Raw genomic sequence first — 22,640 nt, forward strand, 5'->3', positions numbered from 1 at the left:
CTGTATGAATTGTAGGATTTGTTTTTCAAGTTTTTAATAATGTCATTACTATCTGGGTGGGAAATACAATCAATCTATAAATCATTTTGGTTAATATGCAAGTTTTAATGGTAGTAATTCTTCCAATCCATGAGCATGAGAGGTTTATTTTGGGTCTTCTTCAATTTCTTTCATTAGTGTTTTGTAATTTTCATTATAGAGGTCTTTCACATCCCTGTTTAAACTTATCCAAGGTAGTTTTTGTGAAGTAGCTCTTAGTTTTTTCTTAGCTACTTAGTTGCTGCGATATAAAAATGCTGATTTGTGTGTATCTGTATTCTGTAAACTTTGGGGATCTCATCAATTCTAATGGTGCCTTGGTGGAATCCTTTAGTTCCTCCACAGAATAACGTAAGCACAGACAATCTGACTTCTCCTTTCCTATCTATGGGCCTTTTACTTCCTTCTCTTGTCCTATACTTCCTTCTTTTGCTCTGGTTAAAACTTCCATTAGTTTTCAAAAGCAACAAAAACAGATATGTCTTAAAAACGCCTCCTGGGGCCCAGCAGCGTGGCCTAGCGGCTAAAGCCCTCACCTTGAACGCACCAGGATCCCATATGAGCACCGGTTCTAATCCCGGCAGCTCCACTTCCCATCCAGCTCCCTGCTTGTGGCCTGGGAAAGCAGTCAAGGACGGCCCAAAGCCTTGGGACCCTGCACCAGTGTGGGAGACCTGGAAGAGGTTCCTGGTTCCCGGCCTCAGATCGGCGCAGCACCAGCCATTGTGCTCACTTGGGGAGTGAATCATTGGACGGAAGGTCTTCCTGTCTCTCCTCCTCTCTGTATATCTGATTTTGTAATAAGCTGCATAAATCTTTAAAAAACAAACAAACAAAACCAAAAAAAAAAACCTCCTCCTGGACCATCAAAAAAAATTAGTTTTTCTCCATATCTGACCTATGTAAGAAAATAAATGACAAATTTAACCTCACACAGTCACTTAGAAATGTTTATCTTTATTTCAGAAAGCCCTAGGGACCTTACACAAATAAAAGTCTTATCAGTGCCTCTCATGGTTTCTATTCAGTTTTGCTTCTAAGGATTCACCAAAGTTGCAAAATTAAGTCGCGTTTACCAAAATAGAATTCATCAGAAAAGGGGTGAGACCTTACGTATTCATTCCCTATTTGCAAGATGACTTCTTTTGCATTCCTAAAACTCTACTTTGATTCCCATGCCAATTTTTTTTAAATCATTCCTTCATGCTATGTAGAAACAGTACTTTAAATCAATTATTGCTTTTGCTGCAATAAGGTTCAGCTAAGCCTTACCACCTCAAACAAACCTATTATGCCTATTTATCCTGAAGAAGTAGTTTGGCTACCAAAGACATACTGGTCTTTTCTCGTGTCTTTTCTCAGGATCCGCACATCAGACACTCATCTCTGTTCTCCAAAGAGCACACCATTGCTGCTGTGTTCCTTTCCTTCTCTTCTTCCTCTTTTGATGCCTTCTCCTTATCTTTCAGTTTCTCTTTATTTAGTGTGAACTGGATTGGATTAGCTGCTGGTCTTGTCCTTAAATAATACATTCCAGTCTTCAAACCCTACAAGCAAAGTAAACACAAACATCAGGAGATCTGTGAAAGCACTACACATTCCCATAAACCAGGTCAAACTGTTTTCAATGTGTGCAATTCTAGCTCCACTGGGAAATAGGATCAAAAATGCTCATAGTTGGACATCTACAATCTGTTCCTTTCACTCCTAAAATATCCTTATGTCTTTAGAAATGTCAAGTATTTTGTTTGTCTTTATGTATATAACTCCAAATTTGTCAGGACCGTTGCTGTAAAGTCTGCCTTAAATTATAACTGACTCAGAGGGTTAGACTGTCTCTGTGTAATGGTCCATGAGTATTTCTAGGATGAAAACTTGTCCTTTACACAGCAGATGCTGAGGAAGAGTGAGTTGATTTTATTTTAGGAATGGTTGTACTGCAGAAGACAGCCTGAAGCAGAGATACTACAGCAAAAAAATCAGCTAAAAATTGTTGATGATAGAATAGTAAGAAAAATCTCAAAAACCAGTACAAAGGAACAACCAGTAGTAAGTAACAGCATGGAGAGAAAAGAAAGGATCATAAATAACCCGCGTTTTTAAACCGAGGAATGAAATAATTCTAAAAGGAGCTTAATCTAATTAAAAATCATGGGTGAGCTTTAGCACATTGGATTTCAAGTGGAAGAACTTCCTCTACACACCTGTTTCCAGCCGTAGAAGTGCATACTAGTGAGTTTGCCATAGTTGGGCTCAGCAATATGGATGTTCAAAGACTGGCTTTGATCAATGAAGGCACCCCTCTCAGCTGCCATCTTGAGTACGGTTTTCTGAGAGATTTCCCACACAGTCTTATAAAGTTGTTTCAGGTCATCAGGAATTTCTGGTATGCTCTGAAGAAAGGAAATCAAATATTTATTCTACTCCACTTAAGGAAAACAGTATGATTCGCAGAATGACACAAGGGTCTAGCCAGTCTGCCAAATCTGATCTTGCCATACATGGTCCTTGCCAAGTCTGCCAATAAAAGAACAACAAAATCCTATCTAAGCAGTCAGATATCAATCTGGTGGTAGTCACTTACGCATCCCTCTCTGACTGACTTATGGCCAAAACATTCACTGTTCTAGATGCACTTAAGGAAGGAGGGAAAAGTAAGAGCTAAGTAGCAATAAACCATCTTGGAGTTCTGCAGAATACACACATAATTAGGACTGTAACTCCCATGGACATTATCAAGGGAAGAAATGAAATAAGACACTTAAAAATCCAGATTGGCCTCAATAAACTCTAGTTGGAGCACAAACAAATTGCTTCTCCTAAGTCATGGGTTAATTTCAGACTTTGTATCAGTGATCCCCAAATTTTGATGCATTTTTAATCACCTCAAGAAACTTCAAAACATATTGACTAATGTCTGGTTCCCACTCCCAGGCATTCTTAGGTGGCAATGAGTGCCAGGATTTTCAAAGTTCCCCAGTAACCCAGACCTGTTGGGAACCCCAGCTTAACATTCTTACATAAGAGCTCTATAATGAGATGCAGAGGTGAATAGAGCTACATGAATCATAGCCTATAAATCCACAGTAAATGGCTATTTTTTCCTTCCACTATCTGGGCTGAAGTGAGAGGTATCCCAATGTCCACCTCAGCTCCTTGCCATACCTGGATGGAGCCATTGCACGCAATAATCTGGTTTTTCATCTCTTCATTCCACAAGCCCCGCTCAGTAAGATCTTTCAGTAAATGAGGATTTACAATCTGAATGGAAAGGCAGAAAAGATGTAAAGTAATAAATAACAATGACAAGACCCACAGAGAAACACAGGTCTGGAACTTTACATTAATAAGATCACTGAAGAACTATTTAACATTAGGTTGCCTGGTAAATTCTATTTTTTTTTTTTGTAAATTATGTTTTTTAAATAAATTCAAAGTATCTCACAAATATATGAAAACTATATTTAATATCTTAATATCTGTTATAGAAGAAATATATTCTAATAAACATTATGCAATGTACAAATATATTAATACTAAAGCATTACATCATGCACCTTGGATATATGCAATTCTTGTCAATAAAGCTATAAGAAATTGAATTACAGTAAGAAACATGGCATTTACAAAAAGCGCAAAGAACTCATGTTGCCTAAATTGAGTAAATCTATATGGGACAATTCTTTGTTTTTGTCTAAATAAAGTTACAATGACTGCTTATGTTAAAAAAAATTTAGAGGGTGGGAGTTCAGCCTCCCAGTTCAGACACCGGTTAAGGACCAGCATCCCACACTGGAGTTCAGTACCCTGCTATGGATCCTAGCTCCAGCTTCCTGCTCAGGCAGTCTCGGAGAAAAACAGTGTCAGAGACCTGGACTGAGTTCCTGGCCTCTGGCTAAGGACAGTCTAGTCAGGCATTCAGGACCACCTGCGGCTCCCAGCCTTCCTGGAACTAGCCCAGAAGCTGGGGCTGAACCCCTGGGCCATGGAGGTAGGGGCCCAGGAGTGCCCACGGTGCAGGCACTGGGGAGGGGGCAGGAGCAGTGGGAACAGGCCTTTCCCTGGGGGCCCCAGGCCGCCAACATGGCCACCCCCTCAGTCTGATGCCTGTGGCACTGGGGTGGAAGATGCAGGTCCTGGGGATCCTGGGGCTCCTGTGGCTCCTCACTTTGGTCCTGGGGAGGCTGGCATGGCCCCTACTCCAGAGTTGTGGGTCATGCAGGCAGACAGACAGCACTCTTTCCTGATCTACCTCAGTCAGTCAAAGAACCATTATCTTTCAATGATACTTCTAAATACTCAATCATCAAAAACCATAGAAATCATTATAATTATATAACAGTTAAATAACACATAACTTTAATATCAACAAGGCATTTCATACTGAAGACCCAATCATTCTTTCAACAGATATTTATCAAATGCCTGTTACATGCTGAAATAACAGAATGACATTATGATAACTTTCTTTATCAAGGCTTGATCTCCCAAGTTAAAAAAGGGACATACCAAACAGCAGTGAGCATGTACTCCCCTTAAGCTTGGGAAAGATCCTCCTATCAGTCTGGTTGTAAACTCCTCACCTGAAATTCTCCTGACAAGACTCTGCGAGTATAGATGTTGCTGGTGTAAGGTTCAATCGACTCATTATTCCCCAGGATCTGAGCAGTGGAGGCGGTCGGCATTGGGGCAATAAGCAAACTGTTTCTTATACCATACCTAAGGAGAAGGAGATCATTAGATTCGTGTCCTAAAGCTATCATCAGCCACGAATGCAGTTACTTTAAGTCACTGGGAGTAACATCATACACATGTATACTCTTTTAATTTTTCCATTGACTTCTGAAATAAATCCTAACATGATGCAATTCCACAGTATGAATATGACAGTTCATCCATTTATTATTTGTTTTTCTTAAATGCATGACTCCCTCAAAGAATTAGCAATATGTTTACTGTCGACAATCCTAGCCACGTCACAGCTTATAGTGCATACACTGTAGCACCTAGGATTCACAACATGCAACACACTGTTTTGCCCAGAAAAACACTTGAGATCATTGCTGAAGAGTTCCTTGCCTTCCCAGTGTATACCAGTTCAATTCTCACTTTTCCAAGTTCCTCTACAGATCACCAAAGTAGGCTTCTTCAGGAAAGGTAATGACATGAAAGTAATTATAACCAGATAGACAGCACTACAATTCTCCACTACATTATGAAAAGAAAAAAAATAATGCTCAAAGTATGAGGGTACTTCAAAAAAGTTTACAGATGAGACCAGCACTGGGGCACAGTAGCTAAAGCTGCTGCCTGCTAGACCATTAATCCAAATGCAGCACTGGTAAGGGGTCCAGCTGTTCCATTTCCCGTCCATCTTCCTGCTAATATGCCTGGGAAAGCAGTGGAGGATGGCCTAAGTGTTTGGGCCCCTGCACACATACAAGACCTGTAAGAAGCTCCTGGCTCCTGGTTTCATTTTGGCCCAGCCCTGGCTGTTGCAGCTGTTGGGAGAGTGAACCAAATGGATGGAAGATCTCTCTCTGTCACCTTTGTCACTCTGCCTCTGAAATAAGTAAACTTTACCCAAAAAGGGCCAGTGCAGTAGCTTAGTGGCCTTGCATGCACCAGGAGCCCATATGAGCACCGGTTCTAATCACAGCAGCTCCACTTCCCATCCAGCTCCCTGCTTGTGGCCTGGGAAAGCAGTTGAGGATGGGCCAAAGCCTTGGGATCCTGCACCAGCATGGGAGACCCGGAAGAGGTTCCTGGTTCCCGGCTTCAGATCGGCACAGCACCAGCCGTTGTGGTCACTTGGGGAGTGAATCATCGGACGGAAGATCTTCCTCTCTATCTCTCCTCCTCTCTGTATATCTGACTTTGTAATAAAAGTGAATAAATCTTCAAAAAAAAAAAAAAAAAAAAGCTACTTTATATCTACTTACTTTGCAATCTTCTCCTTAAGAAGTTTCCAGTCCCAAAGGTCCGTGGGAGTAACATTCCACATATCATACTGAAGAATCTAAGAAACAAAATGCCAAAGTGTATGACATCACTAGGATAACTTAAAACTAGAAAAAAAACAAATGGTTTATTGCCATGTTCTCAAACTCCAATATGGTTTCTTCTAGTCAACTTAGGTGAGGAACACATCTGCCATGCAGTCACACTGTTCAGAAACAGACTAAGAAAACCAGCTAAGGCTCCCTCTTCCCCTCATCCCTGAGGGATCCTCTGAGACCCACATCATAGCTAAAACCCAGCAAATCCTACCATTCATGAACACGTTGCTAGGATACATTGTCTTTTTACAGCAACAGTGCTACTCTGACCTTATCTTTCTTCATTGCCTATCCCTTAAACTCAGCTGAAAGAATATATTTTCAAACAACCACACACTATGTTTCTGCTGAATGTCAAAGCTAAACGAACACCTTTTATGTTACCTGGAATTGCACTGATGCTACCAATAATAAAACGTGGAAGGCAGAGTTATAAGAAAGCTCTCCAGCTTCAAGCCCTCTGGTACATCTGCCACGGATAACTAACTCCCTCTGCTTGCGGGCAGACCAGATCTGGGGATATGATGGATATCACTCCCAGGATCATAGAACAGGGGATGGCTTTCTGCAACATGCAGTTAAGTTTGCAATAATACAGGGTGGTCCTGACTTAATAAAAGCACTAACAATGATCTTTTTTGAAATGAGAGAATTGTATGGAGCCAAGGTGATGGCTCAACTGGCTAATTCTCTGCCTTCAAGCACTGGCATCTCATATGGGCAGTGGTTTGTGTCCCAGCTGCTGGTGGAACAAGTTACCACACATTTTGGAGCTTAAAATAAGAAAACATAGCAACTCTTCGGTATAGCAAGTAATGCCATTGTGCAACATCACCACCCTACTTCCAGTCTAGCTCCCTGATAATGGCCTGGAAAAGCAGTAGAATAATGGTCCAAGTGGTTGGGCCCTCGCCATCCATGTAGGAGATCCGGATGAAGCTCCTCTCTCCTGGCTTTGGCCTGGTCCGGCTCTGGCCACTGCAGTCATCTGGAGAGTGAACCAGCAGAGAGTGGACAGAGAGACAAGGAGAGTTTCTATATGTGGGTCACTGACTACCTATCTGTAACTTTCAAATGAATAAATAAATCTTAGCTGAAAACCATGTTGGGGGATGTGGCAAAACTGTACTTCGTGTAGAGGAACTAGAGAAAGTTCTGCTCCTTGCCTCATCCAGCTTCCAGCGGCAATCAGCATCCCAGGGCTAGTGTCAACAGCTTTACAGAACTGTTGTTAGATTTCTCCAACTTCTCCCTCCACTGTCATGTTCCTTCTTTTATATGTGTGTCTCTCTTGTAGGTTAACTGTCAGCAGACCAAGAACTCACTTGGATAATCCAGGATGATCTCTTCCTCTCCAGACCCTTAGTCTTTTTTGAACCAGATCAGTGACATTCCCAGGTTACAAAAGGATTACGACGTGGATATATCCTTTAGGGAACCAACATTCAATCACTACAGAAACTCACAAGTAAAAATAAACTTCGTCCATATACTTACTCCTTTGCTTACTGGACAGCCCTCATACGTTTCATATGGGCCATGCTCCTTCGCCAGGTCACAACTAGCTTCCAAAGCTCCATAATAAATAGTTTCAAAAATCTGCTTATTCAGTAACTGTGCCTCTGGACTCTCAAAAGGATATCTCATCAGAATAAAAGCATCTGCCAGACCTTGTACCCCAATTCCAATGGGACGATGGCGTTTATTTGATAGGCAGGCCTTAGTGTCAATAGATTTAAAGAAAAAGAAATTTTGTTAGATTATAGAACAGAAAAAGCAACGTTCTGCACTAAAAACATCTGCAGACCAGGTACATTTCTTCCATCTTGGATTTTAATCATTAATAACCAAAAAAAATATATATATATCTATTCATACCTCTGGGACAGGATAGTAATTTATGTCAATAATTTTATTCAAATTTCGGACAATAACTTTAGTAACTTCGGCCAGCTTCTTAAAATCATACGTGTGTTCTGACGTGACATACATGTTCAGGGCCAGGGATGCCAAGTTACAAACCGCAACCTGGATGGAACAAAGAGAAGAGATCAGGAATCACCCAGGTTTGATTTCTTCTTGCATCAAAGAAAACACCATGGAAGACTCTGACACCCTCAGACAACAACATTTTTAATATTTATCTCTGACTTTTCCCTCTTAATCCTTTGTCAGTCCGTTTTTGAATCCCACTGGTCCGTCTCTTCAAGGCCCAGTTGTTTATGTGAGTCAGAGGATGCATCAATGAAACCGGTCAGATGCAGAGCAAGTGCTGCATTCCATGGCACACAGCTCCATCAGCAGACATCACAATGGGCTATGACTGGATTCTATTATCTACATCTTAGTTTTCTATAGAATCCTACTGGCCAGTACAGCGCCCAAAAACTCTATCTACAGCTATTTAATTTAAATTAAATTCTCAGTTGCACAAATCCTATTTGGACTATTAAACAGCCACAAAATACAGGATACTTTCAGAATCCCAGAAAGTTCTCCCAAGGTACACACGTCTATTGAGCCTCACTGATATTCTGACAGGCTCTTAACAATAAAGAGCCCAAATTTGTGTATTTTGTTCAAAGTTCTTCAGCTCATCTCCCAACTATATTCCACAATACAGTGTTTCTTCAGGTAGTAATAATCCTATTTATCTTTACATTTTTAGTACAACACTACATACAATGAATAGTTGGTAATATCTAAGTTAATATAATTTTTCCATATTGATTACGGCGGTCCTAATTCAAAGTCTTAATTCCTGATGCGGGCTACTAGAATTATCTCCTCACCGGATTCTCGATTGTCCTTCACATCTATTCCATCTGAAGTCTCTCTCCCCTTTTTGAAAAGATACAGATAGCTTCAAGTAATCAGCACCAAGGTATAGCAGATAAAGCCACTGGCTGTAACGCCAACATTCATTACAGGCACCAGCTGGTGTCCCAGCTGCTCCACTTCCAATCAGATCCCTGCTAACAGCCTAGGAAAAGCAGTAGATGGCCCAAGCTGAGGCCTGAGCGTCTCAAACCTCAGGCAGCCATGCTGCCCGGGGTGTCCGGGTGCCCCACCACGAGTCCAGCCTAGCACAGCCAGGCTTACCACCACGTACGTACATACATGGGGTGAGCGGCTCGCGGGCGGCCAGTGCGCCATTTGGCACCAGGCTGCGCCTGCTGGCCGCCTAGCCAGGAAATTCTGGAATTTGATTCCTTTGATATGCTACAGGAGTCACTCCATGCTGAACCCACAGTTCTCTGAGAATGTGTATTAGTCCTTAAGATTCTCAATGGCAGTAAATCTTCCTCTGAAGAACCTGTAGTCACTTTATAGTGCAGATTACCAACACCAGTCCCTTCAAAAGCAAAATTCTGGGCTTGTCCAGCAGGATACCCCACTACCTGATAGGAGGAGGGATCAGCAGAGGGGTCACAGAAGGTAAGACTATGACATTGTCTGGCATTTGAGAACCATACTCGGGGCTAGAATGTGTCAGGTATGGGTGGACCAATCCCTGTGCAAACTCTGACCCCACTGGATGGTTTAGAAGGGCTGGAGGAGTCTATGCAGGAGGCATGACAGTCTATGGGGCACGCTGGGCTGACTCAGAGCAACCTCTGGCATACTTAACACTGGCTTGGAACAGGCCTGGTTGGGGAGCTTGGGAGAGGCCTTGGCTGGGTGGAGGTTACCATTAAGGGGCACAGGAACTGGAAGGGGGCTGAGTTCTGGTCGGGTCACAGTTGTACTCCCTTGGCACAAACATGGATTCAGACTTGACGCACCATGCCGGGTTAGACCGCAACACAGTTTGGTGCTCTGGAGGACCAGGGTAGATGTGGGATGGACTCGGCTAGGTTTCAACCCCAACTGAGCCATATATGAGCTGTATGTGGGTATGGACGAGCCGTGGCTAGGCTGAAACTCTCAACAGCAGGAACCAGAATGGGTTGAAGAGCGGTGCTGGCCAAAGGACCTGCTGGTATGCATGAAACCTGACACCAGGAAGGGGTCTGATGGAGGAATCTGAACAGTTCCTCTGACAGGTCACTGACCCTAGAAATAAACGCAGGAAGTATGGAGGTAAACAACCCAGAAGAGGCTTTGGAAAGTGACCCACTGTCATACATTTGGCTCGGGTTGGGGACAGACCAGGCTGAGTCGGTTCACGTCATCCACTGGCAAATCCGAGTGCTGGAACTGTGTGGGGGCCTGGCCAGGTTTGATTGCGATAAAAACAGTACAAAACACCAAATGCCAAGGTGAAATGGCCTGTGCCAATAGGGAATGCAGCACCCAACCAGCACACCTCCCACTGGTTTAGGTGAGGGACTAGTGTGTGATGGGCAGAGCCAGGAAGAGCTGCAATACTCATTGGTTCCAATGGAGGTCGGGGCTCAGAATAGAACCAACCCAGGGATTACAACCACCAGCTGATCAGAGTGATGGACTGTGGCGGGCACTGTGCTTACTAGTAGTGCATGTAGGAGCCCGGACTGGGAACACCTCAAAGTTTCTTTGGGGATTCCCCTGAACAAAATGGAGGAATCAAGACATTAACCAAGAAAAGATAGAAGATGGAGTAGATCAATCAACCACCTCAGCTATATGTTTGCAGCGAAAAACTGGACAAGGGGAAACTCTAAGATGGACTATGTCAATCAGTGGACTCTGCATCAGTCTCATCGTACCTGGATTGTTGCTGATGATATGTTGGAGCTTCTAATTGATCGAGGTGACGCTCTGCTGGCTCTGCCCTCAAACCTGAGAGGGCCTCCCTAAGAGGCCGTTGAACTTGACTGGACAAGTGGGATGCTGGACTCTGTATGGTGTGAGCTTTTAATTAGGGAATCTCAACGGAACTTGAGCTGTGGTTATGTATCAAGGTGAAGGAACTCACCATGGGGGAGGGGTTTAGGGTGAAGGGGGGAGAATCCCAGTACCTATGAAATTGTGTCATGTAATACAATGTAATTAATGAATAAATGAATAGAAAAAAAAAAAGAAGATGGCCCAAGTGTTTGGGCCTCTGGTACCCACTAGGGAAGCCTGGCTGAAGTTCCTAACTCCTGGTTTTGGCCTGGTCGTTGTAGCCATCTGTCTCTCCCACTCTTTGTAACTCTTTGAATATACATACCTTCAAGGGGTGAGAAGGTATTTGGTGTTTGGATCAATGTTTAAGATATTAGCTGAGATGCCTATATCTCATATTCAAAGTGCCTTGAGTTTGATGTCTGCTTTCAGCTCCTGACTCAGTCTTGCTTCTTGCTAATGCAGATTCCGAGAAGCAGTAGGGAAAGCTCAAGTAATCGGATCTCTACCACTCACATGGGAGACTTGGACCCAGTTCTTGCTTTCTGGCTCTGCTCTGACCATTACAGACATTTAGGGAACACAGCAGAAGATGTGAGTTCTGTGTCTCTCTCTCAAATAAATAGATAAATAAATAAATAACTGTAAAAATGTATCATTAAACACACAAATCTGATAAATGCTAGGAGGAAAATAAGGCAAGAAAACAACAGTATTGAGGGTAAGGATGGAGGCGATGACATTTTAAAACAAATTTGTCAAGAAAAACCTCACTAAGAATGTGACATAAACAAAGAACTGAAAGGTTAGAAAGCAAGCCATGCAGCTATCCAGGAAAGAGCAGCTTAACCCCAAGGTGAAGAGCAAAAATCCTAGAGCAAGAGTATGCTTGACATGCTGGAGGAACACCAAGTAAATCAGCAAGGGCTGAGACAGAGTGAGCAGAAGGAAAACAGCTGATAAGGAGGGAGTCTCCGGACATGAAGGACCTGGCAGGGAACTTAACAAGCATGGATGGAAAGAAAGTACTGACACACATTACAACATAGGTTAAACTTTGAAAGCATTAGAAGTGAAAGAAGCCGATACAAAAGACCACACAGCATAGGATAGGATTCCTGGGAAGTATCCACACAGCAAACTCAGAAAAGAGTGGCTGTTAGGCCCTAGGCGCTGTGGGGAGCAGTTAGTGATGCATAGTGCGCACGGGGTTTCATCTTCTAGGGTGATGAAAACATCCTAGAATAACGGACTATGTATTTTTAAAGGATTAATTTTATAGTATATAAACTATATTTCATCTTTAAAAAAGAACTCTACTTAGGCAAAAGAGGGATATTTTTGTAGTCAGATAACAGGATGAGATTTTTGTTGACAAAGGATCATTCTAGCCTCTGTAACATAAACTGTCTTGCATAATAGTTACTTGAATATATGTCGATTTTTTCTGGGTAAAGTATAAGCTTCCAACTGCAACAACTGAGGTATAGTCACTGATTTTACCAGAACACTTGGTACAGTGTTTTACACATAGTTGGTGCTCAATACATTTTTAATTAAACTGCAACCTTATCAGTATATTCAATGCACTTTCCACTTATTTCTTGATTTTTCATTTGTAATTACTTTTAAAAGTCGTAGAACTGGAGATCTGCTTTCCTCTTTTACTAGTTTACTAGTTTACACCCCAGGTCCAACCACTCTGCCATCCTACTACTGCAACAATCTCTTTAGGCTAGCCCCTAGCCTCTACTTACACCACAATAACTTTATGACCAAAAGCAAAAACCACCTTTCATCTTAGCATTTTGATAGTTTCCTGTCAGAAACCTGCAACAGCCTCTGTGACATGTGAGTTTCTACCTTCTATCTCCCTTCCTCCATTTCTATACCAAGCTTCAACCTATTTGCATTACCAAATCAAACAACTTAACATGCCTAAAAAACCTAGTCTTCTCTCTCTGGGCTTTTATAGATGCCATACTTTCCGAATGGGGAGCTCTTTTCCTAAACCATAAAAATATATGCCCCATGTCTAGCCTTGACTTTGTGTTAGAAGCTTATCACACCATTCACAGAAGGGCTTCTCAAGGTGCTTACATGGTTTAAACTGAATGAGCATTCCAACACATTTCTGTGTTGGTCCTAAACCACCAGAACTGTTTATTGCAGTCTTTCCTACTTGGCTTAGACTAACACATTTATAACTATGGATCACATGTTTTCTTAGCTCTTTGCTAAAAAAAAAAAAAAAAAAAAAAATGAAAACTCCATTTATTCATGAATGAAAACAATTGGAGGATTCACAAACAGTAACTGCTACTCAAGAAGAAATTTTTCTACCTACCTCATCTTTGCTGGTATATTCTACGATTTCTGTGCACAGGTTGCTGCACTTGATGGTTCCAAGGTTCTGCTGGTTGCTCTTGCGGTTACAAGAATCTTTGTAGAGCATGTAGGGGGTGCCTGTCTCCGTCTGAGACTCGATGATAGCGTACCACAGCTGCTGGGCTTTCACGACTTTGCGGAAACGACCCTGCTTCTCATAACTGAAAGGCAAAGCTGGTATTTTAATACTCATTCCCTAGAAAAAGTCCTCATTGCAGGCAATTTGAACAAAGATGCTAAGATACAAAATTATGAAAACGTTTAGACCCGCTCCACCCTAATCCCACCAAATCAATACTATTTTCCATAATAAAAAGGAATAAAAACTAAAGTAGTCAAATCACTCAATACTGTGCTAATTTTAATTAACCGCTGATACATGGGTTCTATCTGTACATGATTTCTATATTAATATAGAGTACAGCTTAAAAGTACTGTATAGCAAAGTAAAATAAGAGCTCTGCTAGTCTTCACCTTAGCTTTTGCAAAAATCAATTTAAAAACCCAAGTACCTATTTATTTACATGTCCCAAAGTTTTAAGAAAGAAAGCAGAAACCAATTTTGATAAGGAGTCAAAAGGCAAATTTAAAACTATTAACACATTCTCACCTAGATACTTGTAAAAACTCCCAGAAAGGAGCTAATGACTTACATGCTTTCGACATTTATGCCCCAAATAAGGCAGTCTGCAGTTAAAACATTATTACTTTCACATTTTCCCCATACCTTTCATAGAGCTTCTCAAATTCCTCTCCCCAGACTTCATCCAGACCAGGACACTCATTTGGACACATCAAATGCCAGTCCTACAAAGGGAAAGATAGTAAGAAACTTCAAATAACCCACCAAAGGAAAAACCATAACACATTAGAAACACTTAAGGGTAGGAAGGTGGATAGCTTTGTAGGCACTCTTGGAAATTTTCTACGCAAATAATCATTTTGGGCTCAGGTCCAACCATCTAGTTCTACCTGCTTGAACCTTTTCAACTTTAGATTAGATAGAATCTAAATTTACTTTTCAGATCGGAATGCCTTCTGGGGCACTGCCTTCCTGAGCATGACTTAGGATAACTGCACAAGAAAAACATCACATAAATCAAGCGGCTACTACCAGAAGCACTTGTTCTCTCACCTGATTCGTCTCCACTCGTTTCATGAAGAGATCTGGAATCCAAAGGGCAAAGAAAAGATCCCTTGCGCGCTGTTCTTCCTTTCCTGTGTTCTTCTTTAAATCAAGGAACTCAAAGATATCTAAATGCCAAGGCTCCAGGTAAATAGCAAATGCTCCAGGACGCTAATGATAAAGAAATCGATCTTTTCAGAGTTGGAATGAAACAAAAAAATCTTGTATTTTCAAAGCTCTTTCAAACTGCCTTCTTTGATTTTCACTATAACTAATGAACTAAGTGAAATACAACAAAAGTACTATATAAACTCGTAATATTTTTGTTACAATTCTATTCTAGGAATAAAAACGAACAACTGGTATGGTATAAAGAAAATATGAAACAAAAAGGATTAACAGCTTTGCTGATAGTGGCACAGTAAACTATAACTGATCACCTACTGAGTTGTAGTTCATTTTACATCATATAACACATACGTAAAGCCCAAAGAAACGGCCCTAACTTTGACAAGTTCTGCACTTACTAATACCCAGCCAAAAATGGTGCTCAGTCTTTATAAAGTCTGATCGACCCTAATAAACTAACAGGTGATCAGTGTGCTTCATAAAAGGCAGACTTTATTCATAGAAGACCCTGCTGGTAACAGCAGATAAACTCATTATCTTAACTTCACTATTCCTTCTATAAAAGTGGAACGTAAAGAGGGCTTTTGTTGTTTGGTTTCGGTTTTGATTTTAAGAAAAATCTAGATGGCCCAGTACAGTACGCTAATGGCTAAAGTGCTTATCTTGCATGTGCCAGGATCCCATATGGGTGCTGGTTCATTTCCCGGCAGCTCCGCTTCCCATCCAGCTCTCTGCTTGTGGTCTGGGAAAGCAGTCGAGGATGGGCCAAAGCGTTGAGACCCTGTAACAGTGTGGGAGACCCGGAAGGGGCTCTCAGATTTGGATCAGCTCAGCTCCAGCAGTTGCAGCCACTAGGGGAGTAAATCAGAGGATGGGGGATATTTCTCTCTGCCTCTCCTCCTCTCTGTATATCTGACTTTCCAATAAAAAATAAATAAATCTTAAAAAAAAAAAAAGAAAGAAAAAAAGGAAAACCTGTAACGTAACAGCCCTTTCTTAAAGTTAGGTATTAACATTTTACCTGCTGGGAAATTCTTTACAAGTAAACTGTCACATAAAAGACCTGATAGATTAGTAGCTGGCTGAAGCCATGGATGAACATATAGGGGAGGGAGAAAGGGTTAGGGAATGATGGAGTAATGAATACAAAGGCCACGAAAAAATATTGGGGTAATGGAAGTGTTCTACATCTTGATCGATGTGATTATGATGCAAGCGTGTACATTTGTCAAATACATTTAACTTCTTTAAATTGATTCTAAATGTTAAAAAAAGGTCTAATACCTAGAAACTGTATATAAACTGAACCATCTTCTAAAATGTACATGGATAACAGTTTTTAGTTCTGATGGCCTACACTCTTGAAGAACAGAGCATACCTTGTTTCCACCTTGATCCACATATCGAGCTGTGTTGTTGTACACCCTCAGCATTGGTACAAGACCATTGGAATTGCCATTTGTCTGAAAGAGAAACCAAGAATTAAAGTATCTGGAGGAAATGCAGAAGGGTTAGTAAGAAAAATAACAAAACAGCCCAACAGTGAACATACTACTATCTTCCATTAAAAAGGGTGCCCTGAGGCAACCATAGACTATAGTGTTTAAGACACTTACATCTCATATTGAATTACCTAGGTTCCCTATCTGATTCCTTAGCAACCTGCTGGTGCCAGAAGGCATTCCTGAGAGGTAGTAATGATGGCTCAAGTAACTGGCTTCTTGCCATATGCATGGCCAATCTAGACTGAGTTTCTGAATGTGGACTGCCATAAGCTATGGCTCTAATTTCTATATGGAATTCCATGTATTTTTTCCTGCTTTCCACCTCTACCTCTGCTTTCCACCTCTACCTCTGCTTTCAAAACATAATGCCCGGGCCCGGCGGCGTGGCCTAGCGGCTAAAGTCCTCGCCTTGTACGCGCCGGGATCCCGTAGGGGCGCCGGTTCTAATCCCGGCAGCTCCACTTCCCATCCAGCTCCCTGCTTGTGGCCTGGGAAAGCAGTTGAGGATGGCCCAAAGCTTTGGGACCCTGCACCCACGTGGGAAACCGGAAGAGGTTCCAGGTTCCCAGCATCGGATTGGCGCACACTGGCCATTGAGGCTCACTTGGGGAGTGAAACATCGGATGGAGGATCTTCCTCTCTGTCTCTCCTCCTCTCTGTATATCCGGCTTTCCAATAACAATAAAATCTTAAAAAAAAAAAAAAAAAACATAATGCCCATAAAAAAATCAAGAAAGCATTGCTTAGGGCCTAGCCTGGTGTCACAGCAGGTAAAGTAGCTGCCTGCGGGGCCCGGCAGCGTGGCCTAGCGGCTAAAGTCCTCGCCTTGTACGCGCCGGGATCCCATAGGGGCGCCGGTTCTAGTCCCGGCAGCTCCACTTCCCATCCAGCTCCCTGCTTGTGGCCTGGGAAAGCAGTTGAGGATGGCCCAAAGCTTTGGGACTCTGCACCCACGTGGGAAACCCGGAAGAGGTTCCAGGTTCCCAGCATCGGATTGGCGCACACCGGCCATTGAGGCTCACTTGGGGAGTAAAACATCGGATGGAAGATCTTCCTCTCTGTCTCTCCAGCTTTCCAATAATAATAAATCTAAAAAAATAAAAAAAAGTAGCTGCCTGCATTACCACCACTCTATGTGGGTGCCAGCTTGAGTTCCAGCTACTCCACTTCAAATCCAGCTCCCTGATAATGGCCTGGGAAAAGCAGTAGAACATGATCCAAGTGCTTGGACTCCTGCACTCATGTAGGAGACATGGAAGAGGGTCCAGGCTCCAGGCTTATGTCTGGCTCACCCTCTGGCTACTACATTTAGGGAGTGACCCAGCAAATGGAAGATCTATCTCTTCCTCTCTCTGCAACTCTGCCTTTCAAATAATTAAAAATAAATCTTAGGGCCCAGCACAGTAGCCTACTGGCTATTCCTCGCCTTGCATGCTCTAGGATCCACCATGTGTGCCAATTCATGTCCCAGCTGCTCCACTTCCCATCTAGCTCCCTGCTTGGGCTTGGGAAAGCAGGTGAGGATGGCCCAGTCTTGAGACCCTGCACCTGCATGCGAGACCGAGAAGAGGCTCCGGGCTCCCAGCTTCAGATCAGCTCAGCTTTGGCCACTGAGGCCACTTGGGGGGAGATCTTTGTCTCTCCTCTCCGTAAAATCTGTCTTTCCAATAAACATAAATAAATCTCAAAAAAAAAAAACTTATAAAAGTATATTGCTGAATAAAATATAATTACATATAAAGCTACTTCATGGCATTTACTAAGATGTAATAATTATAGGTCAAAAGAATCCAAAACGAGAAGCTAAATTTAAACTATTTTCTTTGGGCGGAAAAGTAAAAATACTAAATTGCCTTTTTTTTTTTACAAAGAAATTCTAAGCAATTTACAATGAATAGGAATTAGCAGTTGAGTATTCTAATCCAAGACGCTTGGGAGCAGATGTGTTTCTGATTTCAGTTTTCAGATTTTTCAAACATTTGCATATATAATGAGATACCTTGAGGATGGGTCTCAAGTACAAATGAAATCATTTGCTTTACATATGCTTTATACACACAGCCTCAAGTAATGTAATCTCAATCAATTAACCTCAAATGTAATCTCACACATTTTCAATATACCTGCATTTTAACTGTAACCTGTAACATTCAGTTAGGTGTGGAATTTTCTACTTTTTACATAATGTTGGCATTTCAAAAGTTACAGATTTCGGATTTTCAGATTGGGGATGTTCAATCTGTACCATTGTTAAAAATTCTGAAATATGAGCTAAAAAGGATTCTGTAGTTCATCTAATCTAATTTAAATGTCCATAAGACAAAGAAAAAGAAAAACAGAAAAGGCAAAATGACATTCCATATCACATACATGGATAATCAAAAAAGACCCAGCTCTCCCAAACACTGGCATATGCCCTCTTCACCACAAGCCTGCTTGCTTCGGACCTGAATTTCTTATAAAAGCCATTCAACAGAAGCTTACCCCAGCAATGTAGCTGCCAGTAGCCCGGATACAACTCACAGCAACGCCAATCCCCCCAGCCGACTTAGAGATCAGGGCACACTGCTTTAGAGTATCATAAATGCCTTCAATGCTGTCATCTTTCATACTCAGAAGGAAACAACTACAAGGGGAAGGCAAAGTTACAACTTGGGACAACCAAAGAAGCCAGAGCCAGAAAAGGATTATAAAACCCTAAAACAGAAAATCAGACCAATGAACAATTTGAAGTTTATAAAGTTTGTAAATGGTTTTAGGAGAACAAAAGCAGGCTTTTATTAGAATGGCACAATGGAACATTTCAGCAAATCATCTTGTTGCCTACCCTAGATATGAGGCCTGGGAAGGAGTCTTTTAGCTAAGTCCAAAATATTGGCTCACAATCTCACCATACTGCAACGTGCCATTATTACTTGTCTTCCTAGTCAGACAAGAAAACTGAAACATTTCTGAAAAAGAAAAACCTATCCTAAGGGCAAACAACTCTTTGAACTGTCCATCAAAATGTCAGCTCCCTAACAATCCTTTTTAAAGATAGCCTCTTATTCACACTTGGATCTCATCCTGCTTCTCCCCTCAGGAATCTTACCATATCAATAATCCCTTCACTGTCTTGAAGGGTCAATCACTCAAATGGATTCCATCCACTGATTTTTTTTTTTCTATGAGGATATCATATACTCAGAAAGAGACCAAAAATAACAGTACAAATACTTCGTATTTGTCATCCACTTCAAAAAATAAAACACTACCGTTGCAGCTTAGAAACAATTTCCTAGTATTTTCATCCATTTTAGGCTTGATATTTTGTTTGCTCTACATTCAAAATTTTCCTAATTGCAATTTTATTGTTCTACAACTTATTTTTAACTCAGCATTGTTCTAGAGATTCATCTTTTTTTAAAAAATATGCATCACATGTTACCAACAACTCTCTCAACTCAAAATTCATTACACTACTTGATTTAGCGTTAATGTAGACTTAAAAACTATATCAAGCCTTGAAATGATTTGGTTACAGATATTTATAATATATACATCTTAACATTGGAATATGACTTGAGGAAATGACTCAGCAAATGGTTCTAGTATCCCTATGAGGTTTCGTAATCTTAAACAAAAAGCAAAATGAGGTAACCAAACGTACCAGCAAGCATAAAACACTATCTAATAAAGGTCTGAAGACATCTGTGAAAAACAGTCTCATAAGGGACTTGGTAGATCGTCGAGATTCATTTTTTGACACATGTAACCTTCATGTTTATTTTCATCACTGAAATTCATTCCACTGCACAACTGTATCAGTATCTGTCCAAGTGCCTGTTGATAGACGTCTGGACTATTTCCAATTCATTTGCTACAACAATGCTGCTATGCAAATTATTGAACACCTTTGGGCACAAACCTAGGACCACAATTCCATTAAAAGCAATTACAGATGACACATACCTAGAAAGTTGTGGCCGGTTGGTGCCAGCATTGAAGAGTGTGGGAGAGGCGTGAGTAAACCACTTCTCAGAAAGGAGGTTATAGGTTTCAATTGCAGCATCAATGTCTTCTTTGTGAATCCCCACAGATACCCTCATCAACATATGTTGTGGTCTCTCAGCCACTAGAAACAAAATGGGCCTTTTCACATTACAGTACATGCCAGAAAAACTAGGTTGAAACATGCATTTGAATTAAAACAAGTTCAACACCAAGAGAAAATCAGAAAAGCTTAATACAATAAGCAGGCCAACTATTTAAAAGCTAAATCTAAAATTCAAAAAAATATTTGGACTCTAAATAAGCTTAGTAGTTCAGCATTCTATGCTTAGTATAAAATGAATAGAAAACATAGCACACAAATGTACTAATTTCTCACCTTTTCCATTGATCTTCAACAAATAGGACCTCTCCAATGTCTAGAAAAAAGGAAAGTAACAAAAATATTTCTAAAAATATTTCTAAAGTAGTTTTTAAAGATATAGTGAACACATCATTCACAATAAAGTGATCTGTTTAAATCTTAGTTTTAACACAATTTTAAATGAAAATGACCCATTTGCGCTTCCTAGATTTCAGTTTGGAACATTAGCAATTTGTAGTTTTGTTGTAGTAACAAGAATGTGAGAAAGTACCCAGAAAAATCTAGTTCTGTACATATAACAAGCATCACATCATCATCAGAATAGCTAGCACTTACAACAGACAAAGCATTGATCTCAGCAACACATATACTCATGTAATCCTCAATAGAATTTGTTCTTGAAATTTTATATTATCCCATTCTGAAGATGAAGAAACTAAAGCATAGAGATTCAATGTTCATGTTCTAAGTCATTACACTATACTACCACAAAAAGATATTTAAAAACACTAATATAGTAGAAAATAAATAGCTGTCACATAAAGAGTAAAATAATATGAAATGACTTTTGGTCAATATCTATGTAACTCCTCAGGTAATCTGAAAGGCTGGAACATTCAAAACTTACAAACGGATAAGATATCTTTGACTTAATTAAACCACCACTACCCCCCACCTTAGCTTCATTATATTTCCCAGGTATAATCCATGTCTAACAACTTACTGTCTTTTGTAACTCTACCTGTGTTTTCTAATCTAAGGAGGAATCCCCAGTTATTTGAAACCCATTATTTACCTTAAAGCCAAAGTAATTATAAGAGAAATCTCGGTCATAGATAATGGCAGAATTCAGGCGCTAATGGAATGAAAAAGAACCCACAATTAAAATAATTAGAATTAAAAAAATTTATTTTCACAAAATCTAGTATCTTTTAGCCCTTACTCCAGAACTAAAATTGACATACGCTGCAAAAGATACAAATTACAAATAAAAGAAATAAAAGTTGCGTGATGTTTCAAACTTTCACTATTATGGATACAGTACATTTGTTAGTTTAAAAAGAGAGAGAGAGAGAGAGAGAGAAAATCAGAGAGTCACCCCAGCCATTGCGGCCATTAGGGAGTGAGCTAGCAGATGGAAGACCTCTCTCTGTCTTTATCTCTCTCTGTAACTCTCTCTTTCAAAGTCTTTAAAACTCTAAGGGAGGAGCAAGTTAGCTGGACCTAATCATTTTTTTCCTCTGAGATGCATTAATGTGTCTGAACAAAACTGATAATTTTCAAGTTACTAAGCAACATCTTTCAAAACTTCATCTGAACATCCACTCTAACTAGGTTTGGCAATGTTTATAAACACCTGCCATGCAAGGATATTTGCTACAGTAAAAAAATGGAAAACGAATATTCATTCACTAAGGGAATTCTTACAAGTACATAAAAGGAGTTAGCTATAAAAGCTATGCAGCTGTCAGAATGTAGTAAATTAATACATGCTAATATAAAATAACCTTTAAAAACTATCAATGAGAAAAAAAATGGACAAGAAACTACCAATGAAAGATATATGTAACCACATGCAAACATACACAAATGTATGGAATCATTTTAAAATGATGAAGTTGCTCCTAGAGATCAGGACTAGACAGAATTAGTTCTTACCTATAGCTTTTGTATTGTTAGATTTTTTTAAATGAGCATGTTACTCACTGTAAAAAAAAATCTATTAAAAAGTTCTACCACAAAACTGTGACATACATCTTTATTGGCCAAAACAAGATCCAGTGTTGACTTGGCCACCATGGGAGAGTGTTTGCCATTATGTGGATTTATGTAGTTGAATAAGTCTTCCATCACATCTACAAAATAATAACAACAAATTAAAATAACAAAACCACTTAGCAGGTAATTCAACTTTCAGGCAAAAGATTAAAACTGTAGCTCTCAAACCCTTTTTTCCATTCCAACTCATCCCAATCTAGCATAGAAATATGTGCATGTTGAATATATAATGTTTCACTTAAGGAAACAATTTCAGAGTTAGAGTGAGTTTAGCTTTTATAGCTTAAAAAAAATTACCAAGGATATGTGTTACAGAACAGGGATTGCTACTTCTTGTCATGCCAGTATCCCAAATAGGAATGCCTGGGAGAGTCCTACTTCTGCTTCCAATCCAGCTTTCTGCCAGTGCACACCCTGGGAAGTCACAGATGATGGCTCCAATGCTTAGT

The 22,640-nt window shown here is 40.5% G+C and overlaps 1 protein-coding gene across 1 annotated transcript in view; it reads right to left on the minus strand.

Annotated features, from left to right (window-relative positions):
- Positions 1 to 976: 976 nt before the first annotated feature.
- The window catches only part of RRM1 (ribonucleotide reductase catalytic subunit M1), a 29,674-nt gene continuing 8,010 nt past the window's right edge, over positions 977 to 22,640 (minus strand). Inside the window, exons 4-19 of the mRNA XM_004589941.2 lie at positions 22,168 to 22,268; positions 21,209 to 21,268; positions 20,428 to 20,467; positions 20,010 to 20,172; positions 18,543 to 18,684; positions 15,933 to 16,016; positions 14,434 to 14,595; positions 14,026 to 14,105; positions 13,258 to 13,459; positions 7,977 to 8,126; positions 7,596 to 7,817; positions 5,982 to 6,058; positions 4,623 to 4,758; positions 3,205 to 3,300; positions 2,244 to 2,432; positions 977 to 1,586 (exon numbers count right to left, since the gene is read on the minus strand). Coding sequence (XP_004589998.2) covers positions 1,398 to 1,586; positions 2,244 to 2,432; positions 3,205 to 3,300; positions 4,623 to 4,758; positions 5,982 to 6,058; positions 7,596 to 7,817; positions 7,977 to 8,126; positions 13,258 to 13,459; positions 14,026 to 14,105; positions 14,434 to 14,595; positions 15,933 to 16,016; positions 18,543 to 18,684; positions 20,010 to 20,172; positions 20,428 to 20,467; positions 21,209 to 21,268; positions 22,168 to 22,268 — 2,093 coding nt within the window. The 3' untranslated portion in view covers positions 977 to 1,397. The remainder of the gene's footprint in view (positions 1,587 to 2,243; positions 2,433 to 3,204; positions 3,301 to 4,622; positions 4,759 to 5,981; positions 6,059 to 7,595; positions 7,818 to 7,976; positions 8,127 to 13,257; positions 13,460 to 14,025; positions 14,106 to 14,433; positions 14,596 to 15,932; positions 16,017 to 18,542; positions 18,685 to 20,009; positions 20,173 to 20,427; positions 20,468 to 21,208; positions 21,269 to 22,167; positions 22,269 to 22,640) is intronic.

The sequence above is a fragment of the Ochotona princeps genome, chromosome 4 (assembly GCF_030435755.1).
Source record: "Ochotona princeps isolate mOchPri1 chromosome 4, mOchPri1.hap1, whole genome shotgun sequence".
Taxonomy (NCBI): domain Eukaryota; kingdom Metazoa; phylum Chordata; class Mammalia; order Lagomorpha; family Ochotonidae; genus Ochotona; species Ochotona princeps.